General features: G+C 33.8%; 1 protein-coding gene across 1 annotated transcript in view; it reads right to left on the bottom strand.

Annotated features, from left to right (window-relative positions):
• PTPRC (protein tyrosine phosphatase receptor type C) overlaps nt 1-19,129 on the bottom strand; it is a 112,170-nt gene that overhangs the window by 53,231 nt on the left and 39,810 nt on the right. Inside the window, exons 3-4 of the mRNA XM_081299748.1 lie at nt 4,608-4,745; nt 2,164-2,307 (exon numbers count right to left, since the gene is read on the bottom strand). Of these exons, the coding sequence (XP_081155874.1) occupies nt 2,164-2,307; nt 4,608-4,745 (282 nt within the window). The remainder of the gene's footprint in view (nt 1-2,163; nt 2,308-4,607; nt 4,746-19,129) is intronic.

A 19,129-nucleotide genomic window follows, 5' to 3' on the forward strand; every position in this document is an offset into this window, starting at 1 on the left:
ATGAGTGCACCTCTCTAGGGAAGGATCTCTGTGTGCAGGTGCTCAGTTTTAATTTTCTTAAAATAGAAACAATGGGCTCCTGCCTATTCAGTAGCTGAGCTCAGAGTTCTTTCTGGCTGAAGGTTACATTTCTACTTTCACTGGGTAAATTCCCTTACCAGAAAAATATCAAATTGTTTTGGATCCAATACACAGTATTGGTACATTATACTGAAATAATTCCCTTATTTTCTAATAATTGATGAGATAATAAGTATAGAATCTAGTGTTATAGAAGATTCACATTGTGCTCAGTTAAGATTTTTCCTTGTCAGGCTTCAAAGAACTTAATGTACATTATAATCTTCCCCCAGACATCACATCCTGAACTGCAGTGTGACTAGTGCTATGGTAGTCATCATGGGAAAAGCAAAAAAGAAACATGAGCTATTCCCTATTCCAGAGCTTGTTTGGTTATTTCAGTGAGGATACCTGGGGTCATCAGTTCAATGATATGAAATTATACCCCTTTGCAGTGAGACTCTGCATTTCGGCTGTGATACACGTACGCACATTCTGCAAATGGCTTTAATGTGAATATGCAGGCATCTTCCAATTGCTAATGGATTGCAGCCCCTAATTTAACGCATTCCTTCTTTTGGAATTGGAAATACATCTCCCTCCTAATTGAGTTTAAGTTCTTAGTTGAGTCTTTAAAACCTACAAAACACCCACATTTAACTAAAGCCACCAAAGAGAATGAATAAACATCAATTCATCAGTTCTTGATCCCAAAAAGGGCTGCAGAGGAGTAGGAAAGTTTATTTATTTGTACTTTTAAAATTCATTTAGACTTAGAACTGGCAGTCTGCAAAGCTTGAAAGCAGCCAGGTTTGTCTCTAGCCTTCTTCCACCTTCCTTCCTGCTCTTCTCTCACTTGCCTCTTCTTTCCTCCCATGCAACCCCTGTCCCCATGCGGTCCTCAGGTCCCCCTGTTTTCAACTTCTCCAGATTCCCTTTACCTTTACCTCCTCAATTGGAAGCTACATTTCCCTCCTTAGGGAGGTAATCTCAGCCACAGTTTAGGAATAGCATTTACAAGTTTAATCGGGTTGATTCCTCAAAATAGATCTTTAATTAGTGGATTTAGTCACCATGAGAAGAAGGATTCTTTGATGAAGGCAGAGTAGACGAGTTTGTGTGACAACCAGTCTCCAGGGGTCAGTTTTCTTTGGTTACTTTACAATTTCTTCCCCTCTACAACTTCTGAGTCTATGAATTTACTGAAAGCACCAAATAGTCTATTGTGGTTCCCTTGGCAGCTGGCATAAGTGGAATGTGACTGGAGGTGGGGACAGTTCTAGTTTTTTAACATGTGGAGGTTTCTTGTAATATTTTCATGCCAAGAAGACAGCATTAATCCTTCAAAATAAATAATTATGTTGTTTATGTGCTTAACTTCCATGTTTGAATTGTACCAGGAAGCACTACTCTACTACCAGGTGTACTTGGATGTTATATTTTTAACATCCAAGTACTCAAGCCACTCAATTTACATATGTGAATGTGTGGACTTATGACCTGAGAAGGGACATGATTGTTTTATCTGTGGGACAAAAAAAAAAAGGCACCATGATAGGATTTAGACACTACTTTTGGAAAGATAGGTCAAGAATACTTTGTGTTATTATGAATACAAAGATGCTTAATATGAAAGAATCTGGACAATTGATTGAAAAATACAAGCAGGTATTTCTTTTTTTTCAATTTTTAAATAATAATTTCATTCTTTAGTGCCTTTCATCAATAACAAGCAATCACCTGTTCTTCATGATTGTTTGTGAATTTGAGGTTTTAAAGACTCATTATTCTTTATTACTAGCAACAAGTTTTCACTGTACAATAACTGCCTAAAATAGAAAGAAACACAGTATATCAGGAATAACTGGCTCTTCCCAACCCCTTTTTGCTGTAGCCTCAATCTGCATTCTTTAGTATTTCATATCTGTTAGAATGTCCTTTGTTATGTGGTTTCATATCCTAAGGGTAATTACGAAATTCCAACAAAATCAAGGAGCAAGTGCTATACGTTGAACAAGTGGCTGGATTTTTTCACACCCTTCTTTAATACAGGAAGTTGACGTGTACTCCTCATATTTGTACAAGTCGAAAAGACCCGCAAACCTGAAGGATCAGGCCTGCTCAGAGTAGTCATGAGTGTGGTAAGCACAGCCGTGCTGCTGAGTGTCTGAGGGTCAGTTCCTCCAGAAGAGGGCGCCTGCGAGTCGGTGTGCGTGGGTGGGGCAGGCGTCTGTGAGACTGGATCACCTAGGCAAGAAAATGAGATCATTCCATCAGTCTTCTCCGCTGCAGGACAAAATCCAAACACTAAGATACTAAAAAGGAGCAAGATGCCATTACAGTTACCAAACTGTGAAGTGACCCAATCTATTAAAATGTGCCTGCCAATTTTGAAGCTCACCTGACAGGAAGATGGCACCTGTGTTCCCAGTCCCCAGATTCCTGGGGGCTCCTTTAGCTAGAAGAAGCCTTAGAGGATTCACGTTTCCTGATTGCTTATGTGACTTTCAACTTTCTATAATCATTTCAAATTCTCCTTCAACTACAAACTGAATGCTGGAACATTTCCTTGTGGGCAGAATAAGAATGGGCTCCTCCAATAAACTAATGTCTCTTGAGAATCACAAAGAAGAAATAGAAAAACGGACAAGCCATGTAGTAGGCATCTGAGTAATATGTACAATATCCAAAAAGTATGGGGGAAATGCTCATCATTGTAACAAATGTAAATCAACATCAAGTATTTTTAACTACCATATTGACAGTTTTGACAGATTGATGATTTTTATTGCTAGGAGAAGTGTAGAACCAGTTAAACAAGTGTTTGCTTATATACACATGTGCACATACACACTCAGGTAACCATAGTTCGTGTACATTGCAACTATTTTGAATGGTGCATATTATATGATTAGAAGAGTGAACTAAAGGATTTTTCCTTGAGTTTATCAGTGAGCAAGAAAAAATTGGCTGCATTCTAAAATATAAATCAATCATAATCATAAATCAAATAGTGTATATAGAATTTCTTGTAGCAGATAACTGAAATATCACCCAATGGCAAGTTTGTTTTCTATATAATAAAATGTGTCCTTTTATTAGAAAGCAGAAGACACTTTTCCAAGCAAAATTTGCCATCAAATTAATACTGCCAAAATAAATTAGTATTTTAAGATTATGTATCCTTGTTTCCAATTATTTCAATTTTAAATCTTTTTTCTTATATGCTGTCTCTGCAAATCTATGACTATACTTTGTTCAGGTAAAAAAAGATAATAAGTGGGAATAAAGAGTCAGAAATGTTTCAAATGTATGACTTTTAATGTGTATGTGAAGTGAAACATGGAACCTTTAATATGACAGACACTCTGTGACATGGCTCAAAATAACAACTTAGAATGAAATGTTCCACCTAGAATCAGCAACTCCATCCTTACTTTGCTTTTGTAGAAACATCAGGCAATGAGTTCAGATGGTTCAATAGGTTCTAGCCACTTTTCTGCTATTGGTGGCAGGAGGAAAAGATTAAATATCAGCCAGTAATTGCTGAAGAAGACATCATCCGTTTATTTAATGACTTATTAATATATTTCATCAGTATTTGTACTCAAAACACTGCAACATACTCTAAACAAAGTTTCTGTGACTGTGTTATATTGTTTCAGAAATTAAGATAAATGGCATTATTACTAAGCAGTCACATAGCTTAGTCTCTTATCAGACTATGTCTACAAACCAGTTTACTTAAGAAAATGACATCTAGCACATTGTTTCAGAAATGCATGGGCAACTGTCCTGTTGGTAGACTTAGGTACTGAATATACTAGCAGACTTAATATTGACCATCAAGTGAGCTGAAATCATTGATATGTGAATGTTCTAAGGAGCAAAAGTACTTCTCACATCAATCTGATATTTTGCTATGATATTTTGCCTTAAATTCCACTGTCAGGTCTCACAACTTGGGTTAATTAAAATAAATTTTAAATAATGCAAATATCTTTGGGAGAAACCCACATAACAAAACTGAGGTAACACTCCTCAGAGTAAATTTTTAAAAATAAATTGTCTATCTTCAATAGTTTTCTGATGATATGAACATGGAATGGAACAAAGGAGTGGGAAGATTCTACTTTAGCTCTGATAAGGAGTTCCAATGTGTCCTGGGCTGCAGCAAACCTGAGTGAGTGGAGAGAATGATGCTGAATGTGGAGATGGAGGACACTGGAAAAACTTCCCCCTCCTGATTTTACTTGGGGCCTTTCCTCCCTCCCTTTCCCTCTTCCTAATGGCACATATGCATGACATTAGTCAATCAATATTTTATAGACACTTAATACTTCCCACACTTTATGCACTTGAATAAAATACATCCTTAGAAACTGCACACATAAAAAAAGCTGTTTGATTACTTTAGAATATTTTTAAACAGATAAGTTTTCCCTAATATATTTCAGTTACGAACATTTTTATGTCTATGTCAGCCTGTCATAGCAAAAACATTAGCATCATCCAAAGGGTCCAGGGAGACTTGGCTGAAGGATCACCTGGACTAGGAGAAGATGTGGTCTCTGATGAGTCATTTTCTCTTTCAGAGATGCTTGCGAGTGAGGGGGTAGTGGTGGAAGTCAGTAAGGGGCTAGTTGGAGGCACAGCACTGGAAATTTCTGTGATGTTCAGTCCTTCTATATTAATGGGAGATGGAAAAAAAGAAGAAATAAATACATGAATCATCCTGAAACACAAAGTCACCTGAATATACCAACTCTCTAGTCCATTATAATGTGTATGCCACACATGTGTGTCATAGACATGTTGTGGGTGCAAATACAAGTGCATGCGGAAATACAATATGCAGTCTTAGATAATAAACCAAGCTACAAAATAGTAGCAAGAGATAGAAGTGGGGAAAATGGTCTTAAAAACATCTTTCCTTTGCTGCCTTCCCATTAAATTTCTGGGTTTTTCAAAGCATTTGGATTCAGAAGGATGGAGAACAATGGGCAAAGATGCTTAAAGGAAATTTTTTAAAAAACTTTTAGATGAAGAAAATGGAGGAGAAAGATAAAGTCAGAAAAAGGTTACCAGGAGAGACAAGATTCCAAGAGGAAAAAAGAAAAGACAAAAATTCTAGATACACACAGATTTCTAAAAAAAATAAATAAAATGTAATCAAAGCAAAAAAAAAGTGTGGGTAAAGGAAAACAAAACAAAATTCACAAATAGGTATACAAATGACCCATATTTATGAAAATGTCAACATGTCTTCAACTTTATGATAACAAAAGAAACACAATTTTTTTTTTTAAAGAAAGAGTGAGAGAGGAGAGAGAGAGAGAGAGAGAGAGAGAATTTTTAATATTTATTTTTTAGTTCTCGGCGGACACAACATCTTTGTTGGTATGTGGTGCTGAGGATCGAACCCGGGCCGCACGCATGCCAGGCGAGCGCGCTACCGCTTGAGCCACATCCCCAGCCCCAGAAACACAATTTAAGGAACAGAAGTAACATTCTCCACAGTTCAAATTTGCTTTAAAAAGAGGAGAAAAGTGACCAAGTAGTAGTGAAATAAGTACCTGCACAATTGAAATGTATGTGCACTTGGGAACAATTTTCTTCAGGGTAAATTAGCACTACATATGCAAGGCCTTTAAATTTGCCTGTGGTTTTTGAATGAACAAATCTATTTCTTTATGAAAGAATAGGGAAATATACCAAATTGCTTATTTTTAAACTTACATGTGATTTCTGGAATTCTAGAAATTAATGTTTTCTAATTTTTCTGTTTAACATGTATTAATTTCTTTGAATAGAAAATTATACATTTTCAAATATTCAATTAATCAAAACTAAAATATTACTCAATTACTGAAATTAATTCAGTTCAAAGGTTAGGTGAAAGAAAGCGGCATAAATATGGGAAGCTGGAAAGATTGGGAAAACTATAAAAGAAGTGGGGAGATGAGAAAAAGAACTAAAATTGAGATATTTCTGATTAGAAAATTAAGAAAATATAAATAGGAATGACTGGAAGAAACCCTAGTTTCATCCATTAATGCTGAAAGTAAATTTTCACTAAATATGGATAAAACCAATCTGAGTCATACTGAACTGCAAATACATGGAAAATATCACAGAATTATTCTGTGATTACAGAAATCCAAAGTACTAGTGCACTTGTTACATGAGTTATTTTCCAATGATAATATTCACTATCTATAATTATATAACCAGGTAACTCACAATTCAATCCATTTAGTAACAAACTTTCACTCATAATTATTTACCAACATAACCAATGAAACAATGAGCCAGTAGCTACTTCCAGTCTTTGGAGTCAAATTGAAAGCCTAACCATAGTATTTTCCTATCTACTATTCATTGAATAAAAGGGAGGGAAGGTAAGGGAAAAGAAAAGAGAAGCGGAGAGGAGAGGAGAGCAAGGGAGGGAGGAAGGACTGAGCTTAATATTCTATTCACCAATGTTTGTTCACAATTCAGACATGGCAACTATGCATGTGTTATTTTTAGGTTAGATCAACTTTTGGTGTTGGCAGGATTCCAATGATCCCTTTTGCTCTGAGAGAAATGTTGCAACAAGCTCTCTTTAGCATCCACTCCCACTCTTTTGTTAGATTTGAATTACAAGGAAACTTTAGAAGGAGAATCAGTCCAAACACCCAATATAACAAACAATGCTATGCTATTTTGAAGAGTGGCATTTCTTTTTTTTTAATATTTATTTTTTAGTTGTAGTTGGACACAATACCTTTATTTTATTTACTTATTTTTTATGTGGTGCTGAGGATTGAGCCCAGGGCTTCACATGTGTTAGGTGAGCACTCTACCTCTGAGCCACAACCCCAGCCCCAAAGAGTGGCATTTCTAAAGACTTTACTTCCAACAAAGCAAATTCATTCCTGGTATATGAAGCTTGGTGTTCAGAGAACTGTTCTCCCATATAGAAGTCTCCATATCCTTGCACACACTTAAGCTCTAGTTTCACAAATAGAAAGTTAAGATTAGGAAATATGCTTCAGTTGCCAATTCCACTTTGTCTCCAAACCATCTCTTTGGTGAGATTATTGGTTCCCAGTGATAACATTCTTGTTGACAATATTAGGGAGAGAACATTCTCTTTTGCATAATGTGTTACAATTTTAACTCACCAGTTTTTATCATTTGAAGATTTATGACTGCAGAGTCAGGACAGAGAAAATGGAAGCTCCCTCACAATGGTACCAAGTCAACTACCATTTTAAACACTGATACCTTGTTCTACCACATATCTGTCTCTCTACAAAAACGGTTGTCTATAAGATTGAGCATAACCTAATTGTCTATGAAAGAGGTGCTAACTTTCATTTGAGAAGATCTCCTAAATCAATCACAACCTGTTATTCAGGAATGACCTAAATTCCATTAGACCTTTTGAAAATTAAAAGAATAAAGAAATAAAAAATAAAAAAAAATTAAAGAATATACTTCTTACACAGATTTGGGAGTGTTTTCATTAGTGTTGGAGTAGATTTTGTTTTCATTATTGGGAAAGAATTTTTATTTAATGACAAAAATAATTCCTATAATTATCCAATTTTCAGAATATGTCAAATGTGTCAACTTTAGAAGTGTGTGTTACAATTATTAAGTCAGAATTGTATCAGTGATTTACATAACTTCTCAGTGCATACTGTCAATTGTATTTTTAATCAGGAAATAAATAGTACATTTTCAATAATGATAACATTTAAGTTACATGATTTATCTTTAACTGCCTACAGTTTAATTTCTCTATTATTTTGTGTGTAATATATATAAATTTATTGGTAGAATTTTTATTTTTTTAATTTATTTATCTCAAGATTTGGACAGATTTTAAGACCATTCATGCAGTTTTAATTTGAGTATTTGAAATGATTATTACAAAATATCTCAATAGTCAAGGCTTTTTTATGCTTTGAAAAAAGGCAAATTACTCTTAAAGAATTATTATGCAAATAATTAATAGTTTATTAAGAATATGTGTGAAAATTTAAATATTAATAAATTATAAATGTTAAAAAATATTAATTCTTAAATAAACATAATTATGCTTAGACTTCTCTTCAATATCTCAGATAATTTTTTAACCTGCATTTAGACAACAAATATTTGAATTCTAACTTAAATTTATTTATTTGTAATATTAAAATATTTAAAAGTAATGAGAATCCTGTCATGTGATTTACTGTCAACTTTAAAGAGAAGTTAGTGCTTATATATTATAATGTATATACAACTTAATAATATGTTGAGGTACTTATCAAACCTATCTCATAAACAGGATGGAACAAGTGAATGTCAAGAATCATTCAGAATTATAAAACTTGTTCTTAAAATTATTATTTTGAATAATAAAAATATGTCTATATTAAATATGTAACCTTTGAAACAAGAACGCAAAATGAAGAAAATAGAAACATTGATTCATTCTTACCACCACTGAGAGAAGTTGAGATTTGCCCAGCAAAATGGAAAGCAAAAACCTCTTAGAAAACTTCAGTTTACATATGCTTGCAAGTCTATGGCAAATTTAAATTTACACATCATCTTTATATTAGAACATTTATAAAGTTTCAATTTTCAGTATTTTTAGCTCTTTGAAACTATTTTTCCTCTCCACATGTTTTAGAATGTGCCATAGAAGTACATAGGTGAAACATCTTATTTAGATTTTCAGGTTGGTGGCCGGCTGCTGGAAGAGGCATTAGGGGTTTCTGGATGCATTTAAGTCATGACCTCTAGGTGTATGTATGGTTGGCATAATGTTAGAGGAATAAGAATTTGGGGTTTATTTCACAGTCTTTGGATAGCCACTGGAGTGATGTCTTGATGGTGGATGTAATGAAGAAGCATTTGAATTTAGATCAAACTTTTTGAGAATTGGAAATTGGATTAACAGATGACAAGATTGAAGACAGAAAAAAAAATCATGGGACTACAGGAAGGCAAATGAGAGACACAATATGAGGAAAATGGCATTCCCAAAGAAAGCAGGAGAAGAAAGGGTCCATGAAACACTTAGGAAATAGCCATCAAGACTGGAAATCTTTGGGACAAGAATGTGGGAGACTGTTAAAGAAAGTACTCATACTGATGGTTTTACATAAAAGTGAATTACAGTAGATAGGTCATGGAGAATTTCATTATACTAAAAAAAGAAAGAAAAAGAAAGTGAAAGAAGGGAATCTGATAAGCTTGAGATTCCGTGTAAAATTTTTCAGTAGCATTTGAATGTAGAGGTTGGTAGCTCAAGATACACCTGGACAGGAACTATATAGTTCAGCATATAGCTGGATATTGCAGCTATGGGGGCAAAGGAGATCCCCAAAGCTGCATAAAATAAAGAGTCTCCAAAACAGAATCCTGAAGTTAAGTGGAAATTAAGAAGAAGGCCAGCAAAGCTAACCAATTAAGTCAAATAACATGGGAATCTACTTGGCATAATTGGATTCAACATGGAGATTGTGAGATTGCTGTAAAGAACAGCTTTATTGGCACAATAGAAGCTGCATTCAGCCTAAAGGCACATGTGTTTATCCTATCTTAATGAATGACAATCAAGAAGAATATTAAGGGCTGGGGATGTGGCTCAAGCGGTAGCGCGCCCGCCTGGCATGCGTGTGGCCCGGGTTCGATCCTCAGCACCACATACCAACAAAGATGTTGTGTCCGCCGAGAACTAACAAAAATAAATATTAAAAAAAAAAAACACATTCTACTGTCATGAATAACTAAAAAGAACAAATAAAATTAAAAAAAAGAAGAATATTAAGTTCTTTTCCAAATGATATCTAACTGAAATTGTGAAAGGGAGCCAAGTATCGAATGGAATGAGGGATGGACTAGTATTTAAGATGTCTTCCTGCCATGAGATGTCATTTTCTGAGGACAAACTGATCTGAAAATATCTCTCCCCCTCAGAGGTGCCACCAGAGGGGTATGACTACAGTATTCTTCATCAACACTCAGTGGCTTAGGCCTTGGAATGAAATATATTTTTATGTACATGTGCTGGTGGTATATGTGTATAACTGATGGGTAGTGTGTAATTATTAAAATATGCATTTTCTTATTATGTTTCTCTATTTTTTCTTGATCGTTCATTCTGAAAACTCATTGCATTGCTTAGCAATGGGCACATGCTCTGAGAGATGCATCATTAGGTGATTTCATCTTTGTGAAGCACCATGGAATTTAAATTGCTATAGCATCACTAGTTTATAAAATCTCATGGGGCCACTGTTGTATATGTGGTCCACTGTAGACCAAAACATTTTTATGTGGCACATGACTTAATTATTTTATATAGATTATGGGTAATTTTCCCCTCTTCATGTTTAGTAATTTTTTTTTATTATTCTATTCCATATAAATTATTGTTATTTTTATTTTTCTGTTAAACACCTATTCTCTTATTCATATTTTTTTCCTCTTAGATTCTTAGAATTCTGTTGGTTTGCAAAAGTAATAATAAAAAAATAAAGTATTAGTATAGCATTAAATAATAATTCTCGTGTAGTAAATGAATATAAAAATATCCCTCATGGTATGGTAAAGGATATAGTATATCAACAAATTTAAAACACTCAAGTTGCTTTGAGCATATAAATACATTTCAGATAATATATTTCTCTGTATCTGAGAAAGAGATGTGCTTTTAAATGTCTAAAATCATTTTTATACACTCTTTCTTAATATCAACATGTAACTCCTTGAACCCTGAAATGAGTTAATTTGGTTCAGTTGGGTTCAAGGAGAATTCATTGTTTTGAGGGCAATGCTATCAGATGTGAAGGTTGAATGTGACAAAGGTGTGGTCCTTGCCCTGGAAAAATTTATACTCCATGAGACACAACACCCAGTAGCCTACAAAGACATTTAATTCATGGATGAACCTGATTCAGACTAATGACTAAAATTCCTTCTGTGGGAGATTAGCAAGCATTGAAAGAGAAAGATCAGCAGCTGTAGCTAAAGAATTTTCCAGATAGTAGGTGGTCAGTAAGTTAACTGTTGAATGATTTTGAGAGTAAATTCAGAGTAGAAATCAAACAGATCTGACTATAACATCTTTAGGAGAAAAGGTGAGGAGCAAGCTTTAGTGGTTCTGATAAGGAGGTTTAATTTTTTTCCTGAGAGTGATACAAGCCATCAGATCAATGAATATAAAGAAGAAATCAGGTAGTAAATCTGGTAATGGAGAAAAGAGGAATCTGTGGACATGCCCCAGCTCCAACACTTATTTCACAGACCACTAGACTTTTGGGATCTGACCTGTTAGCTTGCTGCCTTTGAAATATGTAGCATCAAGATATAGAGTATTTTATAAAAGGAAAATATACGCTGTTGAGGAAATGAATTTTTTTTAAAGAAAAAAAATTTGAATATTAGAGTAAGTATGCTAGAAATGTTTGCAAGTAGTGGACTGTTCACTGGGCCCTATCTGTGTTAAATACCTCAGAAAAATGAATTTAATTCCAAGTGGTTCATATGCAATGCATTTTAAAAGAAACTATGTAATGTACAGTATTTTAATCAGAGTTCAGAAAAGGAGAACAAAGTAAATTACTGAAATAGAGATTTATCTTTTTTAAAGACAGACCTAGAAATGGTATTATGTTATTATTATTAGTCATTAATAGTTACTGAGTGTTTAATGGGTGCTATGCCCTATACTAAGCCTTTTGCTTTTCTTTTTTATCTTAACCATTGCAAAAACCCTATGAAGCTCAGAAAACTCAAGTTTCTTTGCCAGGCTAGTGCATGCTAGCCCAGGGTTGAGTCTGAGCCTGTCTGACTCTGCAGGCCATACTCTCAATCTCAGGCCTCCCTCTTCCCTCATAATTCTGTCTTCACAGGCTTTCGTCTTCATTTGGACTTCATAGCAAGGAAAATCTTTTAACACTATCTTAGGTTCTATGAGAATGTGTTTATTAATAGCTCATAAGTTAATTTTTAAAAGCATTTTAATTAGGATTTTCCTTCAGAGTATATTACTGGTAATATTAAAAATACTAAAGTAAACTTGACCCTGAAAATGAATATTCAGATTCAATCATAATTTGCTGAATGAATGCTGTAAACAAGGTACAGGAAAAGATTAGGAAAAAATGAAAGATTTATTAAGCTTATTTACTATAAGATACTCTTATGACCAGGAAGCCAACAAAACTATAGTGAAAAACAGAAGTATTAAAAACTTTACAATCCATAGGCCTCTTGAGAAGCTGTGAAAGCTTCTGAAGCTTGGGAATAGAATTATATATATTTCTGGCATAATTGTGTTTAAATACTCAATATTTCCCCAAATCCTTTCACCTTCTATTCAAATAGAAAAAAAATTAACATCCCTGGAAAACAAAATAATTCCTTAAGTGCTGACATATTTTCCTTTCTTTGTTCATGCATACTTTCCATAAAGTTTTCTCAAATTGAACATACATTTACATGTGTAGTCATTTACCTCTGAAAGCAATTTTAAATTCCTCCACCAAGTGGCTACATTAAAATACTGTAGCTCATGTTTTTTAAAAAATTTCATTTACATGAGATTTCAAGCTTGCACCTACACACCTATACCTACACACACACACACACAAACACACACAAACACATATTCACTTTCATCTTTTTTAAAGAAAATTCCAAAACTTCAGCATTACCTGTTTAGACTCAATATAAAACCAAAATTACTTGTTCTCATGGCCACAAATTCCCTACAGGCATATTTTCAGTATTAACAAGATTTTTTTATTCAACATGATACATGACATGAAAATTTTTAACTACTCAAAAAAACTCAAAAGAATCACTATAATTTAAAAAAAATTGAAAAGATCACTCCAAAATTCAAACCAAAGCACTTTGCAGCCACATCAGTAGTACAACTTGAAATAAGATATTAATTTTCATAGTCTGTATCCATTTGAATACCTAAATGTAAATTTTTTTATTATTTTTTAAAAAATCACAAAAATTTATGAATCTCAAAATAGGAGCACACAGGTGACCTACATGAATCACCTGGTTAAAAATACTGAATATCTAAGGGACAGTCAAAGGCAATCAGTGCACTAACAAATTCTTCTGTAGAGATGGTCTCTGCATATGAAGGTAGAGGATAAATGACATTGTTTAGATACTTACAAGAAACTATCTGTAAAATGTCTGTACTAATTCATCAATGCCTCTATCACATTTTGAAATTTTTCCTAAGTTACATGAGCAATGACTTTCTGTTTAAATTCATGTATGCAGACATCATCAGAATATTGTTAAAACCATAGGTAGAAGCACCTGGGATGAATCCTTATTGTCATACCAAAAGACCTAAAAAGATCGGTTGTGTGAGACATTTAATTATTTCATGAACTATCCATTTAGCTGCAGTACATGGTCACAGATTAATCTGGTTGAGCAATCAAAGCAAATGAGCCAATGTAGTTATCTCAGTTGTTTGATGTATGTATCCAGCCTTATGCTCTTTATACCCTAGCTCCTGAGTTACTTAAAGTAACAGTCTTCTGTTACTTAAGTAAGTAGGTCTGGTAAAAACAGAATCTTTGTATAAAATACTTAATAACCAATGCATGATAAGTACATATCAAATACTAGCTTATATTACTAAATTAGGATTATGATGTATGCAAACTGTATATATGAGCAATACTGTGAAGGATGGCGAATAGGTAAAGAAAACTACATAAAATAGTAGGGATTAAGTGAGCACATGTCAAGATGTATGACAGTTAAAGAGAGAGCCTCAGTTTTTCTAAAGAATGAACTGCATGGAGTTTTCCTTTAAATTCTATTAAATACATCAAATAAATATAATAAAATGGAGCACAGTGATATTCTCAGTGTTTCTATTAATTACAGAAACATTTTGGCTTTAACCTTCTGGGGACACAATGTTCTACACTTATTTTTTTTCCCCACACAAGTGCCCTGTATCTTCATTATGTAGGGAGAGCAATAGTTAGTAATACTGCAGTAGGTGGCACTAGAGCACCAAAAATCTGTAAATCATTCAACCCAGAGCTCTTTTCCCCATTATAATCCTATTGTGAATCACCAACGGAATTGACTAGATACATTAAACACATAAAAATGTAGATAACAGAACACTTGATCTTCAAAGCGGCATTATTCTAACACATGTATTGTTACTGAATTTACCTTTCCCAATATGTTTCCTTTACAACTCAAAATGTTTAAATGATTGCAAATCAAAGTTGCCTTGAAGTCACACCCTTAAGTCCCGGATCAGAGATTTCAGCAAGAACCAGGGATCAATTTGAGTGGAATGGCATTTCAAAAGATGTACCTGGGCTTTAAATACCACCCCTTCCACTTTGCTTCCAAAAATAAATAAATAAAATAAACGGAAAACCACTTCCAAGGGGATTTAAGCCTGTCTAGTTGGCAAATCGAAGAGAAGTACAAGGACAGAAGGGTGAAACAGAATAGATGAAATACATGCTTATTCTAAATATTGGTCTAAAAGGATTGGAGGCATGCTCTGAAGGTGTAGAACACATACCTGACCTCCATAAGCATAACGGCCATGCAAAGTGGAAAAGCTAAAAAAAAAAATTAGGGTCAGCTAGAACTGATATGCACAGCTGTCCTTTCTTTGTATGCCATGATAATAATAAATCATATAAATAAAAATTAAAAATTCTATTTTTATTTATTCTGTAAACCTGGCATATGATCCACAGATAATAAATCTAACAAATTGTATCAGATTAATAAGTATGGATAGGACAAAAATCTTGTGCATGACAGACAAGCTATTATCAAGATTTCAGAGAATCAGAGGAAGTAGCCTTTCCTCCATCCATTATCTTGTCAGAAAATAAAATTTTGATAGACATAGCTCACTGAAATATTTTTTTATATCAAACACCATGCACATCTTTTTCTCTGTGCATGTGTGCCTATTTTTAATTTAATCATCTAGGTAAGTCATTCAGCAATTATTTTACACATTTTGTAGGGAATTAAACTGTGAATTAAAGGACTTCAGCAAATTGCTCACAGTCATACAGAAGACGTGTAAGATTTGAAGGTGTGTCTAATTAACACTTACTTGCTTTAGGCAGACTCAATGTTAAAAGAGTAGTTATATTATTGTTATGTTTGGAATCCTTTGTGTAAAATAGTTGCTGTATATTATCGGAGAATAATTCAGAGATTTCTACTCACAGAAATGATTCAGGATTCTAATGGTATGTATTGACATGTGTTCATCCAATAGATAAGGAAACTAAGGCTGAGAGAGTTTTCGCCTTTCTGATTTCATTAAATAAAGTTAAGGCTGATGAATTTATAAGTTTCATCAAGGCCCAGAAATTTTCAAAATAATTTTTTAGGCCTCACTCATAAATACAAATGGACATCCAAGACACACTAGACCAAAGCCTCCCACAAGGGGATTAACACAAGATAAACACAGGTGGACCTTGGCAGAAACAGACAATGCAAACAAAAATCATAAAACCAACTCTAATTCATATTTTCAGAAATGAGGTGACATTGCATCCATGAACAAAGAATAAGAGCTTAAAAAGAGCAACATTTCAACATCAAGGTCAAATGGATATTGGCTAAAATCTTAAAAAGCAAACCAAAAAAAAAAAAAAACATAAAACAAAAAGATAACTATTTACAATGGCACAATATTATCAAAGGTGGGAAATGGGGTTTGGAAAAGAACTGTTCTTTACTATAGGAGTTGAAGTAATTGTCTAAATGTTCAAACACTTTTTATATAAAAATACAAATAACAAAGAAAAATATCACTATGTGAGAGAGGGATAAAAGGATGAACGTTTACAGCCTTGGGGTTAAACAATATCAAATTATTTATTATTTTTAAACATAGCAATTGTGTTCATCTCTCTCCTAAAGAATTATCATGCATAATATTGTAAATATTATTTTTCACTAGTGAGTCAATGTGAGTATGCACATACTTTAACCTAGAAAATTAATCATGCACTTACAGATCTTTTATATTTGTCTTAAAACTCCATGTTATCAATTTTAGAAATGTTGACCAACTATGAAAATAATGGCAAAAATTTAATAAAGACAAGATAACCAGGTATGAAAAAGTGGTTCTGTTCCTTTTTTCCTATCTTATAATATTTATTAATAATTCATGGGGAATCTAGATTATCACTTCCTGTGTGCTAATGGGGAAACAGGTCTCTGATTTAGATTCATGTGCCGTAAAAAGTCCCATAGTTAAAATACTTTAAAAAGTAATTCTACATGCCCTTTGGAAAGATTCATAAATTGTATTAGCATATTAAAGGCATAGATAAGTTTATGTAGTTTCCTTTAACTCAGGATCTCCCAAAAGTATTGGCCAGAAGCCACATACTCATAGAACATGCACAATGGAATGGCAGTGTTCTTTGGAACATAGCTCATGAAATTCTCATTTGTATCAGTTGTGTGTGTGTGTGTGTGTGTGTGTGTGTGTGTGTTGGTATGTCAATATTGTAATCCTTATTAATACAAAATATCAATCTTCTATTGCATCAATCCTAGCTATGCATAAAATTGAAAGTACAGATTACTGGGCTCCACCTCTGGAAATTCTGATTGAGTAAATTTATGGTGTGAAGTGAACCATGTTGTTTTTTTTCTTAAACTTCAGTGATTACAATGGGGAACAAGAGTTAAGAACAATTGGTAAAGATGTCTCCTTGTTATATCTATATACTCTTTTTTTTAACCCAGATGCTCTTTTAATACTTTAATTTCCATATTTTTTTTATTTTTATAAAAATGCCTTATTCTCGTTACTCTAAATCCAAGGACATATACTTTACTTATACATTGCACTTCAGAGAACAAAAACCATTAACTGTACTAGTCTGTTGGTATGGTTTTGTGGCTTTTCATGTCCTCTAGAATGGCTAAGGTCATAGTCAAAGAAATACAAAGAAACACCAAAGTACCTTTGCACAAGTGAAGAAATTGTCTGATCAATGCCTTCAGTCCTATTAATAATAGTTACTGTTTAATAAGCAGCTACCAGATGGATAGCAGTGTGCTAAATAACATTATGCATTATTTTATCTAATTATTATAGGACACCTACAGAGCAGATAGCATTATTTGTTTTTTATAGATGAAGGGTCAAGAACATAAATAAATATGAACAAGGCTAAAAAACTCATAGAAAAGTAAGTGTAGATTTCAATGCATATCTGATTCCAAAAAGCCCATGCTTGTTCAACCACATTGTGCTACAGGGAAAAAGACCGAGGGCTAAATTTACTCCTTGTGCCAAATAGCTATGAGGAACTCAACAATAAGTAAAATACCATGTATGAACATTGTTCAAACTGTCACACATTAAAACTTATTGTTAAAGAGCACAAACTACCAGATGATGATTGTAAAAGAAGGAAATTCTTTTAATGTAGCATAAAAGGGGAAGGACAAGTGAACAGGCCTGCCTATGACAAAATAAAGCAATCACATGAACTTGTGCGTCCTTGGTGTTTTTACCCAAATCATCAAGGAAGAAAAAGCAGTAAAACATGCTTGAAAACGTGTTGCTCTTCTCATGTCTATGCTTTAAATTAAAACAAAAGCAATAAAAAACCTCTGCTCACAAAACCTGTAACTTGTAAGGAACAGGGTGAGGGGGTAAACAAGTGAAGAGGGTAGGGGGCACCGATTTCATCTAGTTCTGCTTAAGATTATTCACAATAGCACCCACAAACTTTTCTAACAACCAGGAGGCAGATTAAAATTATACTATGTGTGTGCATGTAAACTAAACACAAGACAATAAAAAATAAACAGAAAACAAATGCTAAGTTATTGAGAGATCTCCTAACAAACCAGTATCCGTATCACCCATAGGATCAAATGTCCACCAAGACTGCCCCATTTGCAGCCCTCCAACCCCACAAAGCTGAGGAAAATCCAGCAAAGGCTGATAAATGCACCACTAATTTCTTCTCATTTCCCCTCCACACAAATGCTGAACAGCAACACTTGGGTTACTTTCAAAATCATTAAAGAAACCTGGCATAATGGGGAAAGCTACACTTTGAAAGAGAAGAGGTTTTCAGTGTGTTGTTCTCACAGACTACTGTTTGCACAGCTAAAAGCTCACAGCAGTGTCTTTACTGCCCTTGTGGTTTCTCCTCCTTGCGAACTTCTGTTTTTCTTATTCTGAGTCTTTATAGGAAAGGAAGAGGTGTAGCTCATGCGGTTAAGCACACAAGCGCTTCCAAATGGTGCAACTGGTTGCCATAGCACTAGCATAATCAGCCCTATCTCAGGGTAAAAACCACAACTTCTCTAGTTTGTGTAGAAGCTGTCTGGTTAGGCATTTAACTGCTACATAATACTGAATTTCAGGGTGATTTGGTTTGGCTTCAGTGAAAATATATTTCAAAAACAAGGTTGATTTTTATTGTGATTTGGTATCTTTCAGGAGCACTTCATTTTGAAAAGCATTCACAATGCTATTTTAATAAGAAGAAAATATTAAACTCCATTTAATCTTAAATAATGTAAAAAAAAAAAATCACCCTTTCTTTGGCCAGCAATTGGACTTTACAAGTTAGTTGCATAATGAATCTTGGAGAATTATAGATTATAGATATGTGTGTTTAATTGTGAATTGAATTCATATTTTTTAGCCTCAAAAATATGAAATGATCAAACATAATCTAGGCAAGGATTTTTCAAATTTATGCAGAGTCCTCTTAATATCGTATGTGAAATATTACTTTACTGGTAGAAAAATACCACATTGCACCCTTCGCAAGCAAATGTACTGAGCTACATTAGTTAAGTGACTTCTTTAATATGGGATTGAACAGTCTCATGAAAGTCAATGCTGGAAAAAACAGAAATTCGTAGGGACCTTTTCTGACATGCCACATTAACTGATACCCTTTTGCCCCGGTTGGTGACAATTTTCCATACTGAATATTTCTACCAATTGTCTTATTTCTTCACTAAATCAGTGTTTCATGATACTAAA

The sequence above is a fragment of the Spermophilus citellus genome, assembly GCF_964194105.1.
Source record: "Spermophilus citellus genome assembly, chromosome: 6".
Lineage (NCBI taxonomy): Eukaryota > Metazoa > Chordata > Mammalia > Rodentia > Sciuridae > Spermophilus > Spermophilus citellus.